This window comes from Erinaceus europaeus, chromosome 2, assembly GCF_950295315.1.
Source record: "Erinaceus europaeus chromosome 2, mEriEur2.1, whole genome shotgun sequence".
NCBI classification, from domain to species: Eukaryota; Metazoa; Chordata; class Mammalia; order Eulipotyphla; family Erinaceidae; genus Erinaceus; species Erinaceus europaeus.
In genome coordinates, this window is record NC_080163.1 from 127,457,485 (window position 1) to 127,481,615 (window position 24,131).

At 40.3% G+C, this 24,131-nt stretch overlaps 2 protein-coding genes across 2 annotated transcripts in view; both read left to right on the forward strand.

Moving 5' to 3' along the window:
- Positions 1-24,131, forward strand: part of MAF (MAF bZIP transcription factor) — a 453,850-nt gene that overhangs the window by 164,866 nt on the left and 264,853 nt on the right. The window lies entirely within an intron of this gene.
- LOC132536974 (cytochrome b-c1 complex subunit 10-like) lies at positions 19,542-20,748 on the forward strand. The gene has a single exon (XM_060186448.1). The coding sequence runs from the start codon at positions 20,433-20,435 to the stop codon at positions 20,691-20,693; it is 261 nt and encodes an 86-aa protein (XP_060042431.1). The 5' UTR covers positions 19,542-20,432; the 3' UTR covers positions 20,694-20,748.

The window sequence follows — 24,131 nt, forward strand, 5'->3', positions numbered from 1 at the left end:
GTTCCATTTCTTCCAGATTCTCTAGCTTGGTGGCATATAGTTCTTTATAGAAGTTTCGCAGAATTCTCTGGATTTCTGTGGTGTCAGTTGTTATATCTCCTGCATCGTTTACAATTCTATTAATTTGAGTCTTCTCTCTTTTTTGTTTGGTGAGTCTGGCTAGGGGTTTGTCAATTTTGTTTAATCTTTCAAAGAACCAACATTTGGCTTTATTGATCTTTTGTATGGTTCTTTTATTTTCGATGTTGTTTATTTCTGCTCTAACTTTAGTGATTTCTGTCCTTCTGGTTGCTTTAGGGTTCCTTTGTTCCTCTTCCTCTAAGTCCTTGAGGTGTGTAGTAAGGTCGTTCATTTGGGCTTCTTCTTGGTGTTTAATATGTGATTGTATGGCTATAAGTTTCCCTCTCAGTACTGCTTTCGCTGTGTCCCAAATATTTTGATAGGTTGTGTCTTCATTTTCATTAGTTTCCAGGAACATTTTAATTTCCTGTTTGAGTGAGTCTCTGACCCAGTGGTTCTTAAGGAGCATGTTGTTTAGTTTCCAAATTCTATGTCTTTTAATAATTTTCCGTTTGTTGTTAAAAGTTAGTTTTACTCCACTGTGGTCTGAGAAGATACTTGGGATGATTTCAATGCTCTTGAATTTATTGATGCTGTCTTTGTGGCCTAACATGTGGTCTATCCTTGAGTATGTGTTGTGTGGATTTAAAAAGAAGGTGTATTCCAGTTTTTTGGGGTGGAGGAGTCTGAAAATGTCCAAGAGGTCTAGTCTGTCAATCTCTTCATTCAATTCTCTTGTATCTTTATTGGTTCTCTGCTTTGTTGATCTGTCTAAGTGTGAGAGTGGGGTATTGAAGTCTCCCACTATTACTGTATTACTATTGATGTATTTTTGAAATTCTTTCAATAGGTGTTTAATGTATTTAGATGGTCCCTCGTTGGGTGCATAGATGTTAATAATTGTTAAGTCTTCTTGGCTGATTGATCCTCTAATCATTATGTAATGTCCTTGCCTATCTTTTATTACTTTATTTAATTTAAAATCTATCGTGTCTGAGATGAGAATGGCTGTTCCTGCCCTTTTTTGTGGACCGTTAGCCTGTATGATAGTTTTCCATCCTTTCACTTTAAGTCTGTGTTTATCTTGTTGTGACAGATGAGATTCTTGCAAGCAGCATATGGTTGGGTTATGTTTTCTGATCCATCCCCCCACCCTGTGCCTTTTGATGGGTGAGTTTAAGCCATTGACATTTATTGATATTATGGATTTAATGTATTGTCGTGCCATTGTTCTAAAAAACAATTTGTTTACTCTGATATATTACAAGTATTATAGTGATGTTCTTGTTTATAAGAGGTCTTTTAGTACCTCTTTCAGGGCCGGCTTCATGATAGTTGCCTCCTTTAACTGTTGTTTGTCTAAGAAGGTTTTGATCCCTCCATCTAGCTTGAATGAAAGTCTAGCAGGTTATATTATCCTTGGTTGAAACCCTTTTTCATTCAGGGCTCGATAGATATCTTGCCACTCCCTTCTGGCTTTTAGAGTTTGAGTTGAGAAATCTGCAGAAAGTCTTATGGGTTTTCCCCTGTATGTGACTTTTTGTTTCTCTCTTGCAGCCTTTAGGATCCTTTCTTTATCCTTACTTCTTCTCATTGTGACTATGATGTGTCTTGGTGTTTTCAGGTCTGGGTTGATTCTGTTTGGCACTCTCTGGGCCTCTTGCACCTTGATATCCTTTCTGTTATTCAGGTCTGGGAAGTTTTCTTGTATTATTTCCTCTAGAATGTTTGCTTCCCCTTCCTCTCTTTCTTCCTCAGGCAGGCCAATTATACGAATGTTACTTCTTTTGAGATCATCCCATATGTCTCTGTTGTTGTTTTCAGTGTCTCTCAATCTCTTTTTAAGCTCTTTCACCTCTTTCTTAGTTTTCTCTAACTCATCCTCTGTCTGACTAATTCTGTTTTCTGCTTCTGTTAGTCTGATTTCCCTTGCCTCAGCTTCTTTCTTCATTACAGCTATTTCAGCTTTCAGTTCTCTAATTGTCTCAAGATAATCAGTATTTTCCTTGGGGGTCTCAACTGTTGTTTCCCTAATACTGCCATTCCTTTCCTCCAATGTTGTTTTCATTTCTGTGATTAATAAGTTTATTATTGCTTGCATACTTTTCTTATCTATGGTTACTTCTGACTGATTTGTAGTTTCTTCTGGGCTCTTGTCTTCATTCATTGGGGTAGCAGTTTTATTTGTTTTTAATCTACCCATTTTTTTTTATTTATGTGTTTCTCTTTTTTTTTTAAATGCTCTGTTGTTCCTCAGTTGTTGTGTTTTGAGCACAAGTAACACTGTACTAAATACCTTTATGCCAATTGCACTCACCAACCTCCGGAATTACAGTAGCAACTGAAGTAAGTATTGAAGGAGTTTAATCGTTACCAGTTAGCCAAAAAATTTCTCCAGTCCGTGAAAAAATAGTAACCAAATCCCAGTGGAGAAAGAGAAAAGAAAGAGAGGATAGCAAGAATAGACAGTTATGCAAATCTACTATCCAGTGTATATTCTAGGGGTAACAAGAGTGTAAAGGGAACTAGAGCAGAGATACACACATAGAGAGTCCACTCTGGGTCAGATTTCTTCCCCAAAGTAATTCACAAATTCAGAAAGGCAAAGAATAAAGAAGTGTATGACAAGATAAAAATAAATTAATTAAAAAAAGAGATAAGAGAGAGAAAAGGGAGAAGATAAGAAGAAGGGTTGTAATTAAAGAGCAGTGCGAGGAACTTCCCAAATGTGTATCAGTGAATTAAAAAAAAAAAAAAAAAAAACCCTGTTTGGTGGTATGGGGTATCCTGCTAGTAGCTGGTCCCAGGCACTGCTTATGGGGGGGGGGGGGGGCGGCGGGAAGTATGTATGCTTGAAAATTAAAAGGAAGAAAAAAGAATTTTTTTCCCCTATTCTAATTCTTAACCCAAATTAAGTTATCGACACCTCCTTGGTGTCACCGCTATGGCCCCTTATTGGCTGGCCTGCTAAAGGCAGAAAATCCTATTGTTTACACGAGATGTGTCCGGAGCTCCAAGGCTAGCCGCTTCTCAGTCCGTCATCTTCCGGGAAACCCCCCCCTCCAGACTTTTTTAAAGGATTTCTCAAAAATGAAAACTAGCTCCAAATCCTTTGATCCAATGAGAGCTATACTCAAGAAGTCTTTGGATCCGCCCTCAGGGTCGCGGTGGACCCTGGAAACTCCCAAGAGAAAGCCCCCGAGCTAAAGTGCTCTCTCCGGGTCCTCTGCCCGCCGCGCTCTGCAACCGGCGGAGGAGCCGCCTTCCTGGGTGGGCGGAGGACAATGCCCGGCGCACTCGCCTTTCCCGGCGCCCTGGGAATTCTGGAACCCCGCTAGTCCGTGTCACCTTTACTCTAATTCTTAACCCAAATTAAATTGTACTCACTTTTTGGTGTCACCCCTTATTAACTGGCCTGCTAAAGGCAGAAAATCCTACCGTTGCCGACGATGCGATCAGAGCGCTCGCTGTTAGCGACTTCTCAATCCGCCATCTTCCTCTATCCCCAACACACAACTTTTAGGTAGTATAGACATAGCTGTGTGGTGTGTGAAGATGGTAAGTAAATTTCAGACTACTGGGACGTGGTAAGAATTTAACTGAGGGCCAGGTGGTGGTATACCTGGTTGAGCACACATGCTACAGTGTGCAAGACTTGGGTTCCAGTTCCCAGTCCCCAACTGCAGAGAGTGAAGCTTTGTGAGTAGTGAAGCAGTGCTGCAGATACCTCTCTGTGACTGTCACTATTAATGATAATAAGAGAAATTAACTTTTCATTGAAATCTAGTTCAACATTTCTAGTATAGGCATTCAGCCTTTAGAAAGGAGCTATTTTATTATCGGGGACCCTGGAAAAGTAGGTCCCCCAATAAGTATAATTTGAAATAATAAGTAATATCATTGATCTTTCTATCTACACTTCTTAGTGAACTGTAAAGAAGTTCTTCTGAAAGAAGGATGTAGCAAATGACTTATTATTTTCCTCTCTTACAGTCTCCTAATAAACCATCTTCTCCAAGTTTCTCTTCTAGATCTTCTCTTTTCTATTATATAGAATGCTAAGGTGATGTGCCAATAAGTAATGTATGAATACTTAATGAATGGGAATGAATTATAAATGGCATGGAATTTATCTACATTGCTTCATCGCTAATGGTGGAATGCTGCTTTATTTTCTGTCAAGACATATAGGGGTCTGTAGGTGAGAAAGTATCCTGGTGGGTAAAAAAAAAAAAGTCACCCAATGCAGTCTTAAATTTCATGGAACCCAATACTAGAGGATAGACAGAATAAGATTTGACCAGGAAACATGGTGAATGTGATCCTTACAGGAGAAAATTAAGGTAGACCCTAAGGATTCATTTACTGCTAGGATTGATAATTCATATAGAGACTGAGACTTGGATGGAATTTGTAATTACTTATTGATGATTGAGTACCAGTTAGAAATGGGTGTCTAATACTTTGATTTAGGGGAAGCTATTGAATGACACTATTTAAAGAAGTGACTTTTATATCACTCCTTCATTTTAAACAATTTTCTCCAGTGGACTCTCAAAAAAGAGAATAGATATGGTCCCACATCTCAAAGACTTGATACAAATTTACTTCCTTCTCACATAACAAGAAGCTGTCTTAGTCTGGGAGTATTATTGACCTGCCAGTGTCCATGTTCAGTGGAGAAGCAATTACAGAAGCTAGACCTTCCTTCTTCTGCACCCCATGTAGAATTGTGGTTTATGCTCCCAGAGAGATAAAGAATAGGAAAGCTTTCAAGGGAGGGTATGGGATGTGGAACTCTGGTCATGGGGGATTGTATCCCCCTTATCTTGTGTTCCTGTCAATATTTTTTATTTTATAGATAAATAAATAAAAAATATTCTAAGAAGGAAAAAAAGCTGTTTTAAGTGGTTCTCCAAGTATTGGTCTGTAGACTCAGATTCTTTCCATTTCGGGGCTCTGTAATCTGTATGGTGTGGTTCCTAAGTGTACCCAGGAAATTATCTCCATATTCGTGAATGAGAGGAGATATTAGCAGAGAAATGTTTGTGAATCAGTCTGCCCTCATCCTTTCCTCCATATCTCAGCTACATGACCATGCTCACTCCAAAGGAAGCTAGAAAATGTAGTATAACTAACAGATAGAAGAAAAAGCAGAAATAACAATTAGCTTGCTCTCCTGTAACTACAGAAATGGGAGACATTTTGTGAGACTTTGAGATAGCTGCGATAGGTTTGATTACCAGGAGTTGGGCAATATGATTAACCTAAATTAACCCTCTTCAGCATGCACTGCACATCATCATGAAGAGATATCACTGTCTAGCAAAGTTCTCAAATTTCCAAGAAGTGTATGTCTATAGAAACCAATAGGGTAAACAGTAGGGCTGAAATGTCACCTTCGCAGTATCTGCAAAATATTTGTTCAAGAATCCCTTCTCAAGTACTGTTTGCTGGCCAGTGGTGGAAACATCTAGTTATGTCTTAATTTAAGAGCAGTTATGTGATTCACCTGTTTTATTGATGTTAGTATAGATTTTTTAATTTTACACATATAATTAAATCACAATTATATGAATCATTATTGAAAATTTAGATAGTATAGCAATAGATAAAGGAGACTGTAGAATCCACTCATTACTTAACTTTTTTCAACAGTTTCTTTTATACCCAGCTCATCTTTTCCCTCTATAGAAAGTTATTATCTCAGGGATTAGAGAACTTATTTTCTATAAAATGCCAGATAGCAAATATTTTAGGCTTTGTAGATCATACTCTGTCTATTGGAATTATTTTGTTCTGCCATGGTAGTAGAAAAGCAGAACTAAATCACATATAAACGAATTAATTTGACTGCCTTCCAATAAAAGTTTATTTACAAAAATGTTAGGGGGCCAGGACTGGGTCCCTGAGTAGATGTTGGATGTGAAATTACACATACTAAACATCCAGAGAATTGTGCACATGTGCACAGTATTTATTTGTTGTACTTAGCTTGAAATGAATATAGTTTATGACTTCCAAACACTTAAAACTCACAGGATGCAAGTTAAGATACATATAGGAAAAAATTTTCAACACTGAAAGCAGCTTATAAATATAAGATACATGGGGAGAGGGAATATTTTTACTTCTTTCTTTATTTCTCCCTCTGTTATTTGGATTTTTTTTCCAATGAGCATAATTTGCTATCATAATAAAAAAGACATTTTGAACACATATTTCTAACAATTTGCTGACTCAGAAAAGAAGTTGCATTTTAATCCCTAGCATGTGATTTATTTGTATTTTTCAATAACCAGCTGCAGTTATGTCGCAGGACTGCAGCCTGAACCACAAAACAGCATTGAAAGAATTTTTGACTTAGCTTGAAATACTTAGAGAGAGACAAGAACTTGACTTCCTCTTTGGAGGATTTAGCTGACTGGGACACTCATAAAGGGGAAGGAGAGTGGTTGTCTTGCAGGATCTTCCTTGGTCACTGTGCACAGACCACAGACCACTGTTTCTGATCCTTTTCACGTGGTATAGTTGTCTCTGTTTCTGTGGACAGACCAGGGACATTGACCTGTACACAGTAGGCTTTTATAAATACTTATCTATGTGAATTACCTGACCTCCTTTCTCTGGGACTAGGAAAGTCCTAACTTAGACTCTACACATATGAAACAAGTACACACTGGATTGAATAGGGAGGATGAGGTGAACTAAAGGTGGCAGATAGCATTTTATTTTCAGACAAGACTGCCTGATTTCTAACAGTTCCTACAGTTGCCCTGAAGTCCAAACAAAGCTGTTGTATTAAAATGTGGTTTTAGTAAGGCTATCATGTGCTTGCCCTACTGTAATTACAGAAATGAGACATGTTTTGTGAGACTTTGGGACAGCTGTGATAGGTTTGATTACCTGGAGTTGGGCCATATGATTAACCTAAATTAACCCTCCTCAACATGCTGTGCACATTTTCATGAAGAAAAAGAGATATCAGTGTTTATTGTCTGAGCTGGTGGCAAATAGTTTCTCCATCAAGCTTTCTCCTCACTTACTATGTGCTGTTTGGTACCTTTCCAAAATAGAAAAATGTAAAAACCTCAAGCATGTTTGCACACACACCCCCTAAATTTCAGTTTCTATCAGTTCCTGGTTTCTCTCTTAATTTCTGGATTACAGTTCTGATTAATACCCATCCACCCAGATGTCAGTCATACTACACTTCTATTACACAATAGGAATAAAACAGTTGGGCAAAATGGTAGCCTTACTAAGACCACATTTTAATGCAACAGCTTTGTTTGGACTTCAGGACAACTGTAATAACTATTAGATAATATCTTCTTTAGGGATTCAGTTCTCCACTAGATTATTATCAGACCATGAAAAAAAATCTCGTTATTATTTGAATTCGTTTACAGCAGCTCATGAATTAGAAACTCACACCCAAAGGAGTATTTATAGCTTAATAGAAACAATTTATCTAACATTTTGAATTCTTCATGAAAGTCTACACTGATAGATGGATATTTCTCTACTTTAGGTACATTCTATAGTAGCCTGTTTCACACGGATTAGCATCTGTGGAGAAGTAAAGCAAATAAAAGATAATTTCCATCTCAGAAGGTGCCATTTCATATGGCCCCAAATACCACAGTTTTGTAAGTTATTCTAAAATTAAGTTAATAATAATATAAATGGGCATGTTTGGGTATAAACAACACTTTACTGGTCTGCTCTAGGTTTAATCCAATGAAAGTGCATACTGATTTGGGAAGGGGTAAACTGATGGTAATGAAAAGTAACATTCTTAGCATTTGATTGCTTTATAATAAGGAATACTGTGGAAACAGGAACATGTGTTTCCCCTAAGGTTTTCAGAATTGTTTAAGAGAAAGGCATGTGCTACAGATGTGGAGAAAGTTCTTGAATTACTCTGGGAAAAAATATATATACCCCCACACACACATATAGCTTAAGAGAAAATGTGAAGGACCAGGCAATGGTGCACCTGGTTGAGTGCACATGGCACAGCTTGCAAGGTCTCAGATTCAACCCCCAGTACCCACCTGCAGGGAGAAGGCTTCACAAGCAGTGAAGCAGGACTTCAAGTTTCTCTCTCTACCCCTTCCTTCTTCCTCTCCCCCTACCCACTAGATTTCTCTCTATTCAATAAATAAAAAATTACAATAAATAAATCTTTTTTAAGAAGTTGAAATCTCATAAAAAGTCTAATCCTGCAAGCTTCATAGCTGCTGCTGAAACTCTCTGGGGGAGTAGCAAGAACTGAGGTTGAAATGTCACCTTAAACATCCTAAAGAGTTATTCAGGGGATTAAAGCTTCTTATTTTTGGACAGAATAGGTTTATTATTAGAAGGTATGCTAGCTTAAAATTAATCTAATCCAAGCACCTCTATCTATTTTACAAATGGAATAACTGAGTTACAGTAAAAGAAAAGACTGCCTAGGAGATAACTCAGTAACTCAAGAATTTTTAGGTCTGTCTCTGACTATTGACCAGGCTAGCCAATGTTGGCTTAATCTTGGACTTTAGTATATTGCCTTGCACATAGTAATTGCATAATAAATGTTTGGTGCATATGTGTGGGGAGAGGTAGTATTTTAGCTCTTTTAGAATGAGAACAAGTCAGAAACAGAACTCAAAAAGTTGAATAGAATTACTTCCCATGGACAGAGCAGTGTTTTTGAGTGAATGAAGGTCTGGCTGAGAAAACAGCAAGAAGTTGTTGTGATAACTCACTAATCCACATACAGCTCAGGGGCAGACTATTACATGGGATTGTATCCTTAGAAACATTAGTGCTTTAAAATGGGTTTCACCAGTATTCTCTGGCTTCATGAAGATCAGGAGTTAAAGTTGCCTGAAACTCTGGACCAGGAACATTTGCAGAGGCTAAAGTTTGGTAGATAGAATCCACCCCTACAACCTGCTAGTCACATTCTTGGGTGAAATCCAGATCTTCCTTTTCTCTGTGACTCTTGCCAATTTAATTATTTTCTCAAACCCTCATGGCACCTCCCACTGAAATATAAAGATATTCATATCTACTACAGGTTGTCTTAAGGGCTACACATCCCCATGGGGGCTCAGAAAATTCACTTCATTTTAAAGAGATGCCATTTATTTGTTGTGTTCAAAATCAAATTCTTATATTGGATAAGCTATTCCTATTTTTTTAATGAATAGGGAAGCTGAAAGTTTTATGATGTAATTCTCCAATCAAGTTGTTTAATTCTAAAGCATTTTTGACTGAACTATGCATGAAACTGTTGGATTTGAGGACAGAAGTCTCAGTTTATAAAAGCTTCTAATGTGCAGATAGCCAGGTGATTTCTTTGTTGAGACCCCTAAGAACTCTTTGCAATCCAGGCTGAAAGTGATGTGGTCACTCTTGCTGAGTGTCATTTAATGAGGAGAAATCCTTGCTTTGGAAGCTCTTTCTTTACCACAGTGGAAGTGACAGAGAACTTCTCTTCACGCTGCTTCTCATATGCCTAACTCTAGACTAGGATATCAATTGTCAGTGTTTTCTACTTTATTTTGAAATGATTTTCCTCTCAGAATGAAAGCTAACCTACTAATTAAAGAGAGAATAATCTTACCCAAATCTCATCAAAGACAGTGCTATCATTTTGTGTGTTTTTATTCAATATTTTTACATAGATATGTGGTGAACGAAGTGAATATATCATTTTGAACATACCCAGCTTATAATTAGATCACTTTTCCTTTGTGTGGCTATAGATTCTTCCTAAACCAGTCTCTATTTCCCTAAAGGGAACATGTAAGTCCACTAAGAATTGCTTTCTGTGCCTAGTTGTTGTAAAAGACTTTAGCTTTCACAAACATTCCCCAATTCTTTTCCTTTTAGCCCTCATAACAGACTAAGTTAGGCATGGGGTGAATGTGTAATTCATCAACCACACAGGGTCATTTCTAGAGGTGAAAGGGTGCTATTAATAATCATACCAGGACAACAGGTGCAACCTAGAGCTGTTCTCATAGACTGAGATGTAGTCACCCCAGCTGGCAAGAAAGGAGCATTGCAGATTACTAAGGAAGAAGCAGATAAGTGCTCAAAACGTACACTAGAAACAGGCAGTGTGACTCTGAGAGTCTAAGTATTGTTTTTAAAGAATATTTCAACTTTATTTAATCTGATAGGACGCAGAAACTGAGAGAAAAAGGGGATAGAGAGGGAGAGATAGACACCTGCAGCCCTGCTTCACCACTTGTGAAGCTTTCCCTCTGCAGGTGCAGACTCTGGGGGCTTGAACCCAGGTCTTGGTGCATGGTAACATGTATACTTAACCAGATGTGCCACCACCTAGCTCTCAGAGAATCTAGTTCTTCAGACTTCTAAACTAGCAGCCAATAAACCAGAACCTGTACGAATTTGTAAATTCCTTAGAGGGATGCACCCCTTGCTTTTACTAAGCTGACATAAATAATATTTCTTTCACTGCTTCCTCTTTCTTTCCTCCATTTACTTCAACTGCCTCTTTCCAGGCTTTCTTTCCTTTCTCCCATTCTTTCTGATATTTTTTATTTCCTTCATTTATTCAACCTTTCTTTCTTTCTTCCTCTCCCTCCTTTCTTCTCTTTTCCTCATTTATTTCTTTATTTCCCATTGACCTCTCAGCCAGGTTTGACATTCTGTGAGAGGGCAGTGTTTAAAGAAAGGCTTACTATTGGGGATTGAATGCCACTTTAATAAGAGTCAGAGTCTGATGTATTGTTTTTATTAAGGATAGTCTGCTCAAGAGAATGGTCTTGTATGCTTGCATTAGTGTCTTATAAGGCTAAACACTGATTTGAAATAACATCCATAATACACCACAATCAAAACATTTAGGAGCAATAATAATAGTGAAAGGGCCTCAGGGATTGGGAATGTTTGAAAACCACCTCCTGGGTCACTCAGTTATGAGGGAAGGGTATGATGGAAACCAGTCCTTTGCTGCCAGTCAGCTTGCAAAGACCATTCTGTGTGTTCCCCCTGTGTTTCGTGGACTTCTTGGAAGGCATCCTGTATTGGAGTCTGTGAGCAGCCCTAGGCAGTGTGCACAAGGGCCCAGAAGGAACACATATACAGGAATGATGAGAATTCAGGCTCTGGAATTGATCTTCCAAGGTTTTTGAACCTAAGTTCAGTCACCTACAAATTCCATCTTGGAACATACTGCATTTTCTCAGTTTGATTTCACTTGTAAAATAGTAGTTGTAAAAAAAAAAAAATCAGTGGATAAAAAAACATAATTACTCTCTCTCCCTCTCTCTTTGCAGTGAGAACATTTAAGATCTATTCTCTTAGCAACTTGCAAATATTATTAATAATTACTCTCTCTCCCTTTCTCTTTGCAGTTGAGAACATTTAAGATCTATTCTCTTAGCAACTTGCAAGTATTGTTCACTATTATGTGAAGTCCTAGAGGTGTTAGTTAAGGAGAAAGCAGTGATCATTTCATAATATGCAAGTGTTTCAAACTGATATATGCATCTTAAACTTTTATATGGTTTTATGTCAATTACTCAATAAAACTGAAAAGAAACGAAGGCTAGCAAATAGTGCTTCTCACGGAAGCCTATACATTAGAAACAGGTCCACATATGTTTGGGACATGTGGTTTTTATCATCATCATAATTTTTGCCAGAAACTAAATTGCCCTCCTGCAGCCAGACACCAACCTTCATCTTCTTATCTTTGGGTGCTCTCTCAAAATTCCTCCCCTGGGAGTCGGGCTGTAGCGCAGCGGGTTAAGCGCAGGTGGCGCAAAGCACAAGGACCGGCATAAGGATCCCGGTTCGAACCCCGGCTCCCCACTTGCAGGGGAGTTGCTTCACAGGCGGTGAAGCAGGTCTGCAGGTGTCTATCTTTCTCTCCTCCTCTCTGTCTTCCCCTCCTCTCTCCATTTCTCTCTGTCCTATCCAACAATGACAACAACAATAATAACTACAACAATAAAACAACAAGGGCAACAAAAGGGGAATAAATAAATAAAATAAATATTTAAAAAAATTGTCTTTAAAAAAAAAAAATTCCTCCCCTACAAACGTCAATTCTCTTGGCCTGTTCAAACCATGTAGCAGGTGTGATTCATCAATGAAATCAATCTGGGATTTCCAATGGACTCTGAAACCAGTTGCTGTGATAACTGATGATTATATAAGTAGGGTAATAATCCGCCAAAGTCCTTCAAAGCAACATTTCATGACTTCTCCAAGGAGCCCTGCACCGAAGACACAAGGTTTGGCTTTAGAATCCAAAGGACAGGACTTTGTGTCTCAGAATTTCCAGTGATCTGCCAAGCATGTTGATGTCCTCCCAAAACTGGTTTGACTCTTTCTACAAGGACCTCTAGCCTTGGATTAATATGTATTTATATGGGTTCCTTTTGCATGTAATGCACTGGGGCCTTCTCCTGTCTTCTTTATTTCCCAGCATAGCCCTGTAAATTATGTTCAACTCTCTCTCCTCTTCTTCTTCTTACTCTTTTTCAGATATAAGGAAATTAGGCTCAGTTAGTTAAAGAACTCACTTTTGATTAAACTATCCCTATATAGGAAGCTATCCTTTCATATCTTTATTAGTGTGGCTATAAAATCTGTGTTATTTTTCCTTAATATTTCAATTTTTATTACCAAAGTAATATGTTTATATTATACAAGATTTATAAGGTAAACTATATATATATATATATATATATACATATATATATGAAAGTAAAAATTCTTCAGACTTCCTAGTTTCAGTCAATATCCTCATTTTACTACCTTCCTTTTCTGTTGTGTTGTATATGATGAAATGAAATTTTACTGTAATAGAAAATCTTAGTTTGCTTTTACCATTTGATATTCTATTTTGAATTATCCTACATCACTAAAAAATTATGGCTCCATATCTCATTTCTCTATACACAGATATATGTGTATGAATCATACTTAAGTCTATCTTTAGAAAGTTTGCTTGTTTTATCTTTTTTAGCCTTAAGTAACACTTAAATGAACATTCTTATTAAAACACAAAAACTTAGCAAGATGTGGTTCTACCATTTGTTGTCTTCCATACATATGTATCATATAGACTCTGTTATGTAAACACATCTTCACAACAACCTTATTGATGAAAATGCTAAAGTTAAAATAGGTAAAATATATCATGTACACAAACAGCATAAAAACGGTTGCATAGAGGAAGAGTTAAATGCAAGAGTTGCTGGAGGTCAACTATTGACCATAAGCTCTTGGATCAAACTCTGTTTCTGCAGACCCCCAGAAGGGGAATGGCTGGGTACAAAACAGGCATTAATCTCCACTTTTTTATATCAGTCACTAAATTGACCTCAATACGATGTAAGAATTGCCCTATTCCTCTGAAATATCAGTGCCTACTGGAAGCCCACGTTCCAGTTATCCTGTCCAGCTGCACCAGACTCAGAAAGTACTCTGGGGAGAGAAAGAAAAGTTGAGGGACATATTGAAGTAGTTATGTTGTCATGAGTGGCTTGGAGGGGGAGAGAGGATTGAATTAGAAAAAAAGAGGTGGGGGGCAATTATATACAAATGTGGTCAGATAGTTGTAGAGATGATGGTTGGCCCATGTCTACAATTTTAGGGGAACTGTGGTGGGTTGCAGTGGGGAGACTTTCTTCTTCTTCTAGCTTTTGCCCTTCTTCCGTAGCCAGTCAACAGCATCAGGTTGAGCCTGATGTAAAGTTTCGAGACCTCCTTTCTGGAGAGGTGGCAGTCGCTGACTATGTGGGTCATAGTCTGTCTGTAGCCGCAGGGGCAGTTCGGGTCGTCTCTGGCTCCCCAGCGGTGGAACATAGCGGCACACTGGCCATGGCCTGTTCGATAGCGATTGAGGAGGGCCCAGTCATAGCGTGCTAGGTCAAAGCCGGGTTGACGCTTGCAGGGGTCTGTGATGAGGTGTTTGTTCTTTACCTCAGCTGACTGCCAACTCTGTTTCCAAGAGTCTGGAACAGAGAAGTTCAGTGTAGGCGTAGGGGACCAGATTGGGTGACGAGACGTCAAGCGTTGAACAGGGTGGGCGAAGATATCCGCGTATATTGGCAGGTCCTGTCAAGCGTAGACGTGGGAAATGAACTTAGATGATGCCTCATCCCGACGAATATCTGGCAGGGCGATGTTGCTAAGAACTGGCAGCCATGGAACTGGGGTGGAACGGATGGTTCCAGAAATGATCCTCATGGAGGAATATAATTTGGAATCGACCAAGTGGACATGGGGGCTACGGAACCATACTGGGGCACAGTATTCTGCAGTGGAATAGCATAATGCCAGAGATGATGATCGTAGTGTGGAAGCGCTCAAGCCCCATGAGGAGCTGGCCATTCTTGCAATGATGTTATTCCTCACGCCCACCTTTGCTGCAGTTTTTATGAGATGTTTGTGAAATGACAGGGTGCGATCGAGAGTAACGCCAAGATAGACTGGCTGGGCTTCATGCCGGATTCTCGTATTGCCAAGCTGCACATTAAGCTCACGCGAGGCCGAGGCATGGTGTAGATGGAAAACAGATGATACCGTTTTTGCAGTGCTAAGGATTAGTCGCCATTTTTTACAGTAATCAGATATCAGAGACATGTCTTTCGTGAGTGTTTCCTCGAGGATGTCGAACTTTGATGCCTGAGTTGCACAGCACATGTCATCGGCGTAGATGAACTTCCTTGAAGAAGTTTCTGGGAGGTCATTGATGTAAATATTAAATAGTGTAGGAGCCAGAACAGAGCCCTGGGGGAGGCCACTTGAGACAAGTCTCCATCTGCTAGACTTGTCACCCAGATGCACCCGGAATCTTCTGTTTTGGAGAAGAAACGATATAGTGTTGGCCACCCATGGAGGCAGGCATCTTGAGATCTTGACTAGGAGACCACGGTGCCAGACCGTGTCATAGGCTGCTGTGAGATCAACAAAGACAGCACCCGTCTTTAAATTCTTCTGGAATCCATTTTCAATGTAAGTGGGGAGACTGAAGATTCAGAACTCTGGTGGTGGAAATGGTTTGGATTCAAACCCTTGTTGACATATAATTCTGTAATTTAAAAAGTAAAAAAATAAATAAATAAAAGTTCTCTGGTCTGCCCAGTCTGGTGTAATCTGTTTGTTAGCTAGTTAACCTATGGTGGATGAAGGGAGAGTGGTCATCTTCTGAGTATTTAACATGAAATAAGTGTGTTTAAGCCAAGGCAGGGAATAAGTCTTTTAAGTCTCCTCTTGACAACAAAGTCCTCCATCTCTGAAGTTGGAACAAACATCTCAGTTTAAGGAATTTCCCAGATGAAACAAGTGATTCCCACCAGTTCCTCTTAGTCACCAAAAAAAGGATCAGGAGACTATCTGTCTTGCTGGAGACTAAGTAACTAGTGTTGCTTCTTGGCCTTGACTGCCCTGAGTACCATCTTCACAGGGAGAGTGAGCTCAGCAAAAGAATATTACCCTTGTCACCTCCCTCCCATTTGACCCCTGAACACTCCCATTAGACTCTGCCCTCAATCCCTGCTCCTTATTCTCCAAAGACAAAGACCTTTCTGACACACCCACTCACCCTCCCTGTTCACACATGCAGATAGATGGCCCCTAAGCAAAGGCCTTATGCAAATGATATGGATTGAGGATTCAGCTGGCTTCTCACTGTCTGATTCCCTGCTAAGGACATCCATGACTAGTCCCCTAGATCTGCCTGCCAGATAAGGCTTTCTTTTTGGAGAAATGAGCTATTCTCTCTGCTCCAAGTACTTTCTTACTTCTAATTTTATTTCCTCTCTTCAGTGAGTTTGGCATCTGATCCTTTCTAGAAAGAGTTTGTGACTCCAGTTTTAAACCAGTGATTATAAATCTTTTGGTCCACAGTTTTAAGTAACAAAAGATATTAGTTTGGGAATAAGAAATAGGTATGTCCCCTGTAACTTCAGCATATAGGAAGGATATTCATAACTATTAGAAATTAGGTAAAAATGTCAAAAGTACAACAGATCAATTATATGATTTGTGATGATTAAGTTTAACATCTTGGGTACAATGGTATAACTATTTCAGGGTTAATTAGTTTGTTTTCTCAAGATGGAGAATAGCTAGCAAGGGGCCACACAATGATGCACAAGGTAGACCACACACATTACTGTGCTAGTGGAATGCAGATTTAAGCTCCTGTCTCCTATCTTCAGGGAAGAAGTTTTACAAAGCAACAAGTCTTGGAGAAGAACTGAAAATCTCTCTCTCTCTCTCTCTCTCTCTGTCTCTCTCTCTCTCTCTCTTCCTCTCTGTCCCTTTTCTCTTTACCTCTGTCTCTATTAGTAAAAGAAGGAAAAATAAAATGACTGTCAGGAGCATTGGAGCAGGCACTAAATTCCAGCAATTAAAAAAAAACTAGCAAGGCAATAGTAATTTATACTACACCTTTTGATCACAATCATTGTAAACATGTCATCCATATAGTCAAGTAATAGATTCAATAGAAAGAGGAATACCCTACCCATGTAGAGATACATATTTTTATTAAAACAACAAATTCTGAGGGGCAGTGGAACCTACCAATATACACCACAAGCTAAGAATATATCTGGAACATGCATAGTGGTTATGCAAAGTACTTTCATGCCTGAAGTTTTCAAGTTCTGGGTTCAATCTCTATTACCACCATAAGTCATAGCAAAGCAATGCTCTGATTTAAGAAAAAAAAAGTGTGTGTGTGTGTGTGTGTGTGTGTGTGTTTGTATGTGTACATAATCAATAGTGATTGTACTGAGAACTGATAGAAATTAAGCACTGCTTCCTCATTTTCACTATTATTATTTTGCTTTTTGGTGTAGTACCACTCTGAGTTGACTTTATTAGAAAGAAATAGAGAAGGAGGAGAAAGGGAAAGACATTACAACAACAATGCTCCTCCAGTGCACTAGGGGCCATGATCAAACTTGGATCAAATTCATGGCAAATCAGACACACTGCCACATAAGCTATCTTACAGGCCCTGCTTCCTTCTTCCTTTCCACCACATGTTTTTGTCTTTCCCACTCAAGAAAGCAGACTTAAGATTCATTAAAAGTATGATCTTGTCCTAGATATAGCACCCGGCTTGTTTTAATAGATGTTATAAAAATAAAATAATCATTCATTCTAAAGAGTCCCCGTTATAGCTACTGTCACTTGAAATTACTTCTTAATCTCTTTTTTTATTTATTTATAAAAAGGAAACATTAACAAAACCATAGGATACAACTCCACACAATTCCCACCACCAGATTTCCATATCCCATTCCCTCCCCTGATAGCTTTCCTATTCTTTATCCCTCTGGGAGTATGGACCCAAGGTCATTGTGGGATGCAGAAGGTGGAAGGTCTGGCTTTTATAATTGTTTTCCCACTGAACACAGACGTTGACTGGTCAATCCACGCTTCCAGCCTGCCTCTCTCTTTCCCTAGTAGGGTGGGACACTGGGGAAACTGAGCTCCAAGACACAATGGTGGGGTCGTCTGTCCAGGGAAGTCTGTTCGGCATCATGCTAGCATCTGGAACCTGGTGGCTGAAAAGAGAGTTAACATACAAAGCCAAACAAATTGTTGAAATTACTTTTTTAAATGTGCTTACTACTTGATGAGAAAGAATAACCAGAGAAACTCTCTGCAGTCTTTGCCTAGGATCAAACCCAAGCATACCTTTCTAGCATTCTACCCACTGAGCCACTTCCACATCATGCAAATCATAAGCATGTATGTCTTGGCTGGGCATTTCCTGCATGATGACTATGCTTGGCACAGCCACTAACAATGTAATCTTCATACTCCTTACTCAAGTTGCTTACCTTCAGCTACTTGCACCAGGGGGTCAAGCTCAAATCACCCTCTTACAGACAGTATGTGATGGGACCCACGCCTGTGGCTGCAAACCCAAGACCCTTTTCTTGCCTTCCTTCCTTATCTTTCTTAGAAACACACCATGTATTGCTTCCTTTCTACATCAGGTGGTTAGTGGTACAACTTGAGAGAAAAGAGAACTTGAACCATATCCAAAAGGAAGGAATGTTATAATTAGGGAAGTGGAAAATAAAATGAAGCTGAAAGAATCTGGTTTTGACTCTGCTTGTCTGTCCCCAGACTAGAAAGAGGTTGAGGTACTGGGCCATAAAACCTATGCAACAAAACAAAGCAAACAACACCACAACATGTGGAGACCAGGAAGTTAGCACAATGGTCAAGTATAGGACTTGCATGCGAGAGACCTCCCAAGTTTGATCCTATAAGTCACCAATAGCCAGACCTGAGTTGTGTTCTGACAAGATTAAGAAAGAAAGGAAAGAGGAAAGGAAAGAAGGAAGAGAGGAAGGGAGGAAGGGAGGGTGGGAGGGAGGGAGGGAAGGAAGGAAGGAAGGAAGGAAGGAAGGAAGGAAGGAAGGAAGGAAAGTAAAAAGAAGGCAATGAGGGAGGAAGGAAGAAAGGAAAATAAGAAAGGTCCAAAAGGCTCAGGTTGACTTCTTTTCCATAATTAATATTTCACTACCTGGTCCTTTGGTCTCTCCAGAAACCTATTTCTACCCCATGACTCCCTTACTGGGGCCCATGCTGTTTCCTCTTGCATGTCCTTACTTTGCTTTATGACCTCTGAGTCTCTCTTTATTTGTGGTCTGTGTGACCTGGACTGGCCCATGTGACTGTCTATGGTTTTGTACTTCTAGACCGACTGAAGCACAGTAGAGTGCTTTATCAGAGGATATGGACTCTCTGAAACTCAGTTTCCTTTTAATTTATTTCCATAACATTGGTGTGACCCCTAAATCGAGGCCTACATGCAGTATATGATGCTTGTCTTCAAAAGCCTAGTTCCCTAAATTCAGCACACAGGTGACCTCTTCTACCCAAGTTACCCATCCTTCTCTCCTTTCCCATCTGATAACCACTGTTTTGTTCTTGTCATTCAAAATTTGTATTTGTTATGTATCCTATTTCTTTATCAACATGAGTAAAATCATAAGGTGTTTGTATTTCACCACCTGACTTGTTTCTATGAGGTTAATATCCCCTAGGCTAATCCATGCTGTTGTTAATGACAGGATTTCATCTTTGTTAACTTCCAGAGAGCATTCCATTTTGTGTGAAATGGAAGGTCTACATCTTTCCTCTCCACTAATCTCTTGGTGGTCATGTGGGTTATGAAACTCAGTTATCTTATCTAGTCCATGAAGAGAATAACAAGGGCCACTGGCCACATTGGACAGTAGGACTTATGCTCCTAGCACAAAGTGTAATGCACAGTTGTGTTTAATAAACATTTATGCATAATAAATGCATAAAGGGATGAAGGAAGTCCAGGCAGGGCAGCAGAGTAAAGAGCCCTCGACTAGTGTGCTTTGCAAAGTTCATATTTTATTCACCTCTGTCTTCAGGAGTTGGGAAGACAGAGTAGCATCTTTGAAAACAGGTGGACTTTGGAAGCCAACAGACCCGAGGTCAAACCAAATCTTAGCTCTTTATTTATAAATTTCAGAATGTCTCAGTTCCTCCTTTGTCTATTTGGGATTGAAATGGCATCTGCTTTCTAGGATGACCCTGAGAAGAAAAAGCAGGTACATAGGGACTCTAGCAGGAGCATGTGCTTTGCTACTATCAGCTACTGTGATGACTGTTGCTAAAGAGAATGTTCTATGGCCACCAGGGTTATTGCTGGGGCTCAGTGCCTGCATAGCTCCACCCTTCCTGGTAGACATTTCTTTTTCTTTCTTGTTGATGAAGGATGAGAGACAGGGGTGTCAGGCAGTGGCACACATAGTATGAAGCACAAGGACCAGTGCAAGGATCCCAGTTCAAGCCCCACCCCTCACCAGCTCCCCATCTGCAGGGGGGTTGCTTCACAAGTGGTGAAGCAGGTCTATAAGTGTTGCTCTCCCTCTCTATCCTCCCCTCCCACTCTCAATTTCTCTCGGTCCTATTCAATTTAAAAAAAAAAAAAAGAAAAAGAAAAAGAAAAAATGGCTTTGTAGTGCTGGCATTGAGCACCAGTGATAACCCTGTAGGTGAGGGGGAGAGAAGAGAATGAGAGATAGTAAAAAATAAGGGAGAGAGACAGAAAAGGAGAGAGATGGGAGAGAGATAGCAAGAAGGAAAAACATCTTCAGCACTGATTGCTCCACTACTCCTAAAGCTTCTCCCTGCCCTGCTAATTGGATCCAGGGGCTTGAACCTGGGTCTTCTTGTGTGCTCTCTACCTGGTGGGACACCATTTGGCCTCACTAAGGAACTCTCTTCTCACACTTATTACTTTTGCCTAGTGCTTTAATTTCCTCCCTGAATGTGGTTGCTTACTTCCGAAAGAAAAAATTCATCCAGGGTTCATTGGAAAGATGGTCACCTGGATGCAGATTCCTTTTTTTAAAAAAAAGATTTTTTTTTTTAGGTGCACAGTGCACCAGTCGTGGTCACCCAGACAGGCCGCCATGCTGACCTGCTTCCTGGGGCTGGGGTACCAGCAACTGGCCCAGAACTGGGACCCCATGGCCAGCATGTGGGCCACAGTGTGTGCTGTGGGGCTGGTGTGGGCCACCGACTGGCAGCTGGTGCTGGACTGGGTGCCCTACATCAACAGCAAGTTCAAGAAGGACTGAATGCTGAGCGCCACCCATTGTGACTGCCGTGCCCGTCCATCTGTCATCTGTCGTTCACCCCCGATTGCACTGGACATTAAAGAGCTGCTCTGTCTGAAAAGAAAAAGGATTTTTTGAAATTACTTAAATCATGTGCAAGAGTTTTTTGAGAGACAGAGGTCAGAGCATCAATCTAGCACATATGACTGAAGATTGAACCACCTAGAACCTCAGGTATGCCTGGCTGTAACAGCTGAACTATTTCCCCTCAGCCCTGCATGGATGCAAATCTCTGTCTGCACCTATGCTTTGAAGCTTTGTTTGCCCTCTCTGAGCTCCTCCTACTCTTTCTTCTGTAAGATGGAGGCCTCCTTCTCCTCTGTGGGCTCCAGGGAAGACTTGGTGAGGCAGGAGCCACTTCTTCTAGCGTTTGCCCTTCTTCCATAGCCAGTCAATAGCATCAGGTTGAGCCTGATGTACTGAGCCACAGCAAAGACTCAGATCATGCCACTTACATAATTCTCCATGGCCTCCTCAGGGTTGTTATCTACTTGGCAGTAAAGGAGGGTGGAGCCTCTTCCCCACATGCTCCAGTTAATATTTCAAACGTCCTAAGTTTCTAATTGTGGTGGAGCCTAACAGCCACCTAATCCGCCGTGTATTAACTGCTCTGCCTCCAAACTGGAGCCTCTGGACCCAAGGCTGACACTTGCTGAGTTAATAATGACTCGATTCATTCCTCACACCAAGTGCAGGAATCACATAAGCTGCATGGCAGAAATAACTCCTGTAATTAGAAATGCCTAAGGGAACCCCCCACAAAGGGCCTTGGAGCAAGCATGGGGGAATCCCAGTCCACCCTCTATGCCCCCACACTGCAGGCCTCTGCTGTTTTCTAAAGCCTGCTCAGACCTGGCGTCTCTAAGAGACCAGCTCTCCATGGGATGGCATTCCAGCCCCAGAAATATGTTCCACAGAACCCCCAGGTTCCTGGTGCCCTGAGGCCTTCTCCAGTCTCCACAATCTAGTGTCCTAGTCCTTGGACCCCTGGACTAGGTTTCCAGGACCTGCCTGAAAGAGATGTGGGGAAAGAAAAAAAAACACAAAACTTTCTTGCCTGTGCAGTGTCCTCCCTCAGGGAAAAAAAAGGGAACATTTATATCCCTCTGCCTATGTCAGCCCTCTCTACCCAGCCAAGACAGAAGTTTTTACCACTATCAAGAGGAGGGAAATGAAGTGCCCGGTGCCCAGTTCCTGCCTATGATTTTTCTAAATGAATGTGATGGTTGAAAGGCTCTGGAAGCCTCAGGAGAATATTGAGGGATTTTTTTTTTTTTTTTAGGAGTCAGGGGTTTCAGGCCAGCCTCCTCCCCCTCTGCTATGAACTGGTAGAACTAACACCAGAGTGGGTGTTCAGTGCTGGTTCTGGGGAGACCATTGATCACACCCGTCTCCCTCTCTGTAATGGATGACATAAAGTCTCATTAGCCCTACTTTCAGTGACTTTGAGACTTTTCTAAATTATGGTGAGTGAGATGTGTAACTATCTCTAAGCTCCCCTCACACTTCCCAATAGGTGACAGAGTTTTACACCTTGTGCTCTGATCCCCCATCATACTGGTTTTATCATTACTATTTGGCAGGTGGGTGGTATCCTTAGCTCTTGAATCACATGCACTTGCCTAGCAAGAGGAAGAGCCAGAATTCTGCTGCTCACCAACATGCCACCAAAGTCCCTCCACTTTTCTTTATAGCAGCCCCTCTTTCTTAGTTCTGTTAGCAGGATATATGCATGTCCACAGGCACAGATGTGTGTGTGAGCAAACATATGCACAGAGAGGTATACACACACATTCTTCCCACATTCTTAGTCCAGTACACACACAACCTGGGTGGCCAGGACAGATGCTGAATTATTAAGGATACAGCAGCCCATTTGGCAGTTTGATGTTTGTTTAAACAACTTCTAAAAGCATTGGTGCATTACTCTAAAGTGAAAGATTTCTGAACAAATAGTCAGATCTCTCACCTTCAAACAAGTTTCAGCCCTTTGGAAAAAGGTCACCTTGGGCAGCTACAGTATCCCCTTGAAATAAAGCTTCTTTGCTTAGACCAGCCAAGACCTGCCTGAGAAGGATCACCTTTTAGCTCTGTCATGGAGCAGGTGTGTTCAGACTCACATAGGGCACTGGGTCTCTTGTGCCTAGGCAGATTCCCCAGGACATCAAGATGATATTCACATGTGTTTCTCAAAGGGCCCAGTGTATTCCTGGGGACAGTTGATCTGTTAAACCCACACATTGTGTGGCATGTGGAAAGAGAGAGGCTAGCATGAAGGTTTCCCTCTTCAATATCCTTGTTATTGGCAAATCCTATGAATGTGAGCTCAACTTTGAGAAACTCAGAAAACTAGTGACAGTCTTGTGCACTGTTTCATCACTTGCAAAGCTTTCCCCCTGCAAGTGGGGATCAGGGGCTTGAACCCTAGTCTTTCTGCTTTATAAAATGATGTGATATAATGTGATGTGATGTGATGTGAGTCGGGGTGGGGAGAGAGAGAGAGAGAGAGAGACACCGTAGAAGCATCTTTCTTGTGTGATTGGCACACCAAATATCCAATGCATGCATCATTGGAAGTAGCTGATTTAGAAATGTTTAAGTGAACATAAATGTTCAAAACAAACAGATCTCATTTTCTTAGAGGCTTTTCTCCTTTATAAGGTGACTCGTGAGCTTCAGATACTTCAGTTAACCCCAATTAAATGTCAACAATCACAAGCTTGGGTTTGCTTCTTACATCCTATGTATCCATTGAATTTTCTAAAGAGCAGGTTTCACTCCCTTTGAAATCCGTAAGTAAGCTGTCCTTACTTATCGGTTGGACTTTTCTTTCATTGCAAAATAAACACTTGTTCATTTCCAAAAAATTGAGCCATTGGAAGTAGTTCTAATAAATAATCAAAGATGTGCTAAAGATTATTGACTGAGAGCAATTTGGCCCAATAATTTTGGAGAGACTACTTTCTGATGAAGATTCTAAAACTAATACTCTTGTCATGGGAATATGAAGGGTAAATGTTAGGAGAAAATAGAAATGGCCCTAGAGGTAGACTATTCAGGAAAGTCCCTGCAGGGCTGGAGACAGGCATAATGGTTATGCAAAAAAAAAAAAAAAATCATGCCTGAGGCTTTGAGATCCTAGGTTCAATCCCCAATCCACCCTTAAACCAAAGCTCTGGGGATAAAAACCCTGTTAGCCAGCTGTTTAACCCTAAGCAAATTGTTTTACCCTACTGAGCATTGGCTTTCTCCTAGGAAAAAAAAAAAAGAAGAAGAAAACATAACACCTAAGTTACAGCACACTGTAAGGAATAAAAAGACAATGTAAGGAAAAACTCAAGTACATAGTATAAACTCAATGAATAGTGATTTGAAAAAGATTTATGTATTAGTTACAGT

Coding starts and splice junctions, on each gene's coding strand:
- LOC132536974 (XM_060186448.1), top strand. CDS start 20,433: ATGGTCACCTGGATGCAGATTCCTTTTTTTAAAAAAAAGATTTTTTTT.